General features: G+C 42.8%; 1 protein-coding gene across 1 annotated transcript in view; it reads left to right on the top strand.

Moving 5' to 3' along the window:
• The window catches only part of LOC129701857 (signal peptidase complex subunit 3-like), a 6,628-nt gene extending 1,627 nt beyond the window's left edge, over positions 1-5,001 (top strand). Inside the window, exons 3-5 of the mRNA XM_055643343.1 lie at positions 1,770-1,844; positions 3,452-3,567; positions 4,731-5,001. Coding sequence (XP_055499318.1) covers positions 1,770-1,844; positions 3,452-3,567; positions 4,731-4,863 — 324 coding nt within the window. The 3' untranslated portion in view covers positions 4,864-5,001. The remainder of the gene's footprint in view (positions 1-1,769; positions 1,845-3,451; positions 3,568-4,730) is intronic.
• The last annotated feature ends 1,087 nt before the right edge of the window (positions 5,002-6,088 follow it).

The following is a 6,088-nucleotide window of genomic DNA, read 5'->3' as shown; positions in this document are numbered from 1 at the left end:
CTGCAACTATCAGGCTATTAAACACTACCACCTCCAAATAAGCTCTGAACTACATCGACTGTTATTGTTATTATTACACTATTAGAGACAATAGAGGAGCAGAGAGAGGGGCAGAGAGAAGGGGGGGGGGAGGAAGGGCAGGGGAAGGAAGGGAAGGGGAAGAGGGGGGGGGAAGGGGGAGAGAGGAGAAGGGAGAGGAGGGCTATCTGAGTCCAAATCAACAGCATTTCTTTTTGAAAGTGGTCAGAAATCTGTCAAAATTCGCGGAGTAAATAACCGCAAACTTAAAATTGTAAAGAAATTAGTACCGGGAAAAAAACGGGGAAAGGCAATGTCAGAAATATATATAAAAATTCCAAAGCGCTTTCTTTGAAATTAAATGTTATCTTCAAGAATTCGAACAGTTAAGTGAGACACTGGAAAGTCGTTAAAGAACAAAAAATGCAACGTTTTCGAAGATAAACCAAAACAATGAAGTTCAATCGGACTGTTATCTTTAGAGATGTGGAAGTCAGCATTAAGCATCATTCATCAAAGTGATATAATGACTGTTGGAAAAAGTTCTGGAAAAGCAAACCAGGAAGCTCGTGAGCGCTCGTGATGTCGGGAGCCCTCGGAGACCGTCGGGAGCTGCAGTACAGAACCCACGATCGTTCGTTCTTTCTGCGTCTTTTGAAGAACCGAGGGGGGGGGAGGGTGATGATGTCAGTCGCTGAGTGTGGAACATAGCGCAGGAGGCCACGATGAGCAGAGCCATTGTGACGTCATCAGCAAGACCATCTTGTTTATTTTCCAAGTTATTTGAAATTTTTGAACATTTTCATAAATAACTCGAGAAATAATGCATGAAATTTTCAGATAAGGCGAGTTTTGACATCACGGCGTAAATCGCAATATGTTAAAATGTCACCGTTAGCGCATCGTGTTTTCGAGGAGATGTGAAATGCACACGAACATCACACAAATACATACACATCCAAGATCAGAGTTTTATAAGTATAAAGATGTGTATTTGTGAGTATGTATACACACACTGATCTTTGTTTTCTCTCCTTTATTATATTATTACAGTGTACTATATTTACATATCCTGTTGTGCTGTTGCAAGTAAGAATGTCATTCTGTCTGGGACAATATAACACTCTTGATGCTACTGAGCAGTCATTTAATGTGTTCCTCTGGAAAAACGCACCCACCCCTAAGCTTAAAATGTGGATTTCAAGCATGTCCGAAATGTTACACCTCGAAGATATGAGATTCGTCCTAGCAGGTAAAGCATACCAATTCCTAAAGATTTGGTCTCCTTTTGTCGACTTATTACAAGTATATGGTACAACATAACCTTGGAAATGAACTGGTTCAGAACTGGGTGAGGGGTGTGGGAAGATATGAAGCAGGTATATCCCTTTTCTCTTTTATATTTTTTCTGTTTTGGTTTCTTTTTTTTCTCAGTTTTTTCTCGTTTTTTTTCTTCTCTCTTTATCTCTTTGTGGGTTCTTTCTATCTATTCTTTCACGAACTATCAATATCACTACTTTACTTAACTTTCTCTTCTCGTTTTTGCTTCTGTTACTTTTCTATTATTAAATTTAAAACAAGAAGTTGTACATGAAATGTATTATGTTATACACTGTTTATACTACTGTACATTGCTTCTAATAAAAATATTAAACCATTTTTTTTAATGTGTTCCTATTTGGCGAGTGACTGTTCTGTTAATACTTGTTATGGTGCAGAGGTTTATGTTTCCTTTAACTATGTATCTACATTTGGGACCAGTCTTTAATTGGAATGTCAAACATCTATTCCTCTACCTGTCAGCAGAATATGTTACAAAGAGCAATGTAAGTTTGAGATATCAGTTGTTGATATTTTGTACAGTACTGTTTACATGCAGATCACCCTCGTGTTAGGGCTGCTTGGGTTAACAGAAATGAGTCAGCACCAGCTCAATCCTGTCTGTGTGGAGTTTGCACGTTCTCCCTGTGACCACGTGTGTTTCCTCCGGGTGCTCCGGTTTCCTCCCACAAAGACGTGCGGGTTTACTGCAGTTGTACAGGGTCTTGGTGAGACCACACCTGGAGTATTGCGTGCAGTTTTGGTCTCCAAATCTGAGGAAGGACATTATTGCCATAGAGGGAGTGCAGAGAAGGTTCACCAGACTGATTCCTGGGATGTCAGGACTGTCTTATGAAGAAAGACTGGATAGACTTGGTTTATACTCTCCAGAATTTAGGAGATTGAGAGGGGATCTTATAGAAACTTACAAAATTCTTAAGGGGTTGGACAGGCTAGATGCAGGAAGATTGCTCCCGATGTTGGGGAAGTCCAGGACAAGGGGGTCACAGCTTAAGGATAAGGGGGAAATCCTTTAAAACCGAGATGAGAAGAACTTTTTTCACACAGAGAGTGGTGAATCTCTGGAACTCTCTGCCGCAGAGGGTAGTTGAGGCCAGTTCATTGGCTATATTTAAGAGGGAGTTAGATGTGGCCCTTGTGGCTAAGGGGATCAGAGGGTATATGGAGAGAAGGCAGGTACGGGATACGGAGTTGGATGATCAGCCATGATCATATTGAATGGCGGTGCAGGCTCGAAGGACCGAATGGCCTACTCCTGCACCTAATTTCTATGTTTGTAGGTTAATTGGCGATCTGTAAATTGTCCCTAGTGTGTCGGGAGTGGATGGGAAAGTGGGATAACATAGAACCATGTAAGCAGGTGATCACTGGCTGGCTTGGACTCAGTGAAGGGCCTGTTTCCATTTTGTATCTTTCAATCGATTTCAATAAAACTCGCCCTTATAGAATTCATAAATCACTATCCAACATTTGAAATATCAATTATAATTTGCTCATATGGAATTTATGTGGACAGTGAAATAAATATAAAATGGAGAAGAAATACATTTTTGTCAATTTGTATTTTTAGTCACAATACATTGGGTCAATAAGATGCAGAAGGTGTGTGAATGTAGAGATCGTGTTAGTCGCAGTTGAGACCCTCCTTGCAGAGATCCACACCCAGGTCTTAGTGTTCCACTGTAAAAGTACATAGAGACAACATGTAGTTGTATGAGTCCAGTGTTGGTCTTAGCTGCTAAATATCGGCATTGGGTCACTGTGCCTTCACTTAACATGGGAGAGAAACTCTCTGTACAAATGCACTTCTCTGTATGAAATGGGATTAGATGAGAAAACGGGGATTGCGGTGAGGAAAATCGCTCCACAGAGGGTGCAACCCTCAATAACATTGGGGTCATCTGCATTACTTTGTTAAATTGGCCATTCTTATTTACTCGAACCTTCCTATTGAATAGGGGTGCATTATAGTTTTGCTTTATGAGTGTTGATGGATTTTTGAGTTGTAGTGGTCTTAGGAAATTCCTGTTAGTTTTGTAAAAATGTGACCATTTGTTAATTAGTTTTTGTTCTGAATTAACTTACAACACAGGCACTGAATCAGTTGATTCTGTGGGATAAAATCATCGCGCGGGGAGAAAATCCTAAGCTTGATTTTCGTGGCATGAGTACCAAATATTTATTCCTGGACGATGGAAATGGTCTCAAGTAAGTGAAAAGTGTACTTACTTTGTTTATATGAGAGAGAAGGTAATTACTGTACAAAGGTCGGTCGGTGCCTGATTGTTGCATGTCACCTGCTGTAATAGTTTACACTTCTGAGGTCACACAGTCGTCCAACACAGAACCAGGTCCCTCAACTCAATTTGTCCATTCCCACCAAGATGCTCCATCTATGCTGGTCCCATCTGTCTGCATTTGGACCAATTCCCTCTAAACCTTTTCTATCCAATGTACCTGTGTCCACCTGCCTCAACTACCTCCTTACGAAGCTCATTTAATATATTCATCACCTTCTGTGTGGAAAAAGTTGCCCCTCGGGTTCCTATTAAAGATTTCCCCTCCAAGCTATGTTCCCAGGTTTTAGATTCCCCAACCCGAGTAAAAGACTCTGCAGTTACCCTATCAACCCCCTCATACATTTTTACACTGGTAAGATCACCCCTTAACCTCTTGCACTCCAAGGAATATACTAGCTTACCCCATCTCTCCATGTAGCTGAGGCCCTTGAGTCTTGGCAACATCCTTGTCAATCTTCTCTGCACTGTTTCTAGCTTAATGACTTCCTTCCTGCAGCAGGGTGACCAAAGCTGGACCCAATACTCCAAGTGCAGCCTCACCAATGCCTTGTACAACTGTAACATAACATCGCAGCCTTTATACTAACTACCCTGACTGATGAAGGCCAGTTCCAATCTACCTATGACACCTTGACAAGGAACAATGTACCTGTACTCCTAGATCCCTCTGCTCTACAACAGGGCCCTACCTCACTGCTTTAGTTTGATGTCTGCATTGTCCGCATTCAATCCCATTGACATAATCCCTTTATGATAGTGAGGGTCAACAGAAGGAGGTATTAGGACAATTCTAACACTCTTGACCATAGACTTTGGCTCCAAGATCATTGGAGTAGTACAGATATGGTGATGCTCAGGGAGAGAATTCTGTAGTTTGGGGCCTCAGCCCCTCACTAATAGCAACACAATTAAACACAAGGTCTGAAGAAGGATCTCGATCCGAAACGTCACCTATTCCTTCGCACCATAGATGCTGCCTCACCCGCTGAGTTTCTCCAGCATTTTTATCAACCTTCTACCTTTGGACCATTGTGAGTGTACTTCTTGTCTTACTCTCTTCTCTCTCCACAGAGGGCATAAAAACATCTCCCTGTTTCTTTCCTGGAACATTATACCAAACGCCGGCACCTTGTTTCTGATTCCTGCCTCTACTCAAACTCTGATTTCACTGCCTGACAAGTATGACGAAGTCAGAAGATATTGACGTAGAGAGGTGATGCTGAGCTGAGCTACCAGACTCTATATTTGATAAGTTGCTTTCATTCCCATGTGTGGACAGTTTGTTATTTAAGTAAAGAATGTTTACTATTTGCGATAAAACAAATTAAAGTTTGTTTATTTATTTATGAGTGTATTTTTGATCAAGTTTAATTGTGGCTTAGTTCTCCATCACTGTGAAATCTTAGGGTTTGCCTTGGGGTGGGAGATTGCAACCTTCACGTGGTCCACCCTGTTTTGACGAATGCGATCAACCTCGGCGTGCACAAACAGAAGATCAAACAGAACAAGTTGTCTTACAACTTTAGGCTGTGCACGCCATACGCAAGAAGAAGAAGGATTTGCTTTTATCTAAGCTACCAGAGTTTTCTCATGCCCTCCTGAGTAACCTACTCGAAGATTTTTTTTTGTTTGTTTAATTTAGAGATACAGCGCAGTAACAGGCCCTTCGGCCCACCGAGTCCATGCCGTTCAGCGATCCCCACACACTGCACTATCCGACAATTTTACCGAAGTAAATTAACCTACAAACCTGTACATCTTTGTAGTTTGGGAGGAAACCAGAGAAAACTCACGCAGTCACGGGGAGAACGTACAGACAGCACCCGTGATCAGGATCGAACCGGGGTCTCTGGCGCTGTGAGGCAGTAACTACCGTTGTGGGGCAGTAACTCCACTGTGGGGCAGTAACTCCACTGTGGGGCAGTAACTCCACTGTGGGGCAGTAACTCCACTGTGGGGCAGTAACTCTCTGTGGGGCAGTAACTCCACTGTGGGGCAGTAACTCCACTGTGGGGCAGTAACTCTCTGTGGGGCAGTAACTCCACTGTGGGGCAGTAACTACCACTGTGGGGCAGTAACTCCACTGTGGGGCAGTAACTCCACTGTGGGGCAGTAACTCCACTGTGGGGCAGTAACTAATCTTAATCTTAATCTTAATCTGGATAGGAATGGTTAACTGGATAGGAATGGTTTCTATACGGTAGGCGGCGCGACTCGTCAGCAGCGGCCTCTGCAGCCCGTCTGCGTTTTTATTATGTTTTGTCTATGTTTTTATGTAGTTTTTGTTATTTTTTGTTGGGGTGTGGGGGGGTGGGGTGGGAGGGAGGGGGTAACTTTTAAATCTCTCCCTGCACGGGAGACCCGACCTTTTCTTTGTCGGGTCTCCGTTGTCGTTGGGACTGCAACGAGGAGCGGCCTCCAACAGGAAG

Source organism: Leucoraja erinacea, chromosome 11, assembly GCF_028641065.1.
Source record: "Leucoraja erinacea ecotype New England chromosome 11, Leri_hhj_1, whole genome shotgun sequence".
In the NCBI taxonomy this organism is placed as follows: Eukaryota; Metazoa; Chordata; class Chondrichthyes; order Rajiformes; family Rajidae; genus Leucoraja; species Leucoraja erinaceus.
The sequence above is the reverse complement of the archived record's forward strand: the minus strand, read 5'-3'. Positions and strand labels throughout refer to the sequence as shown.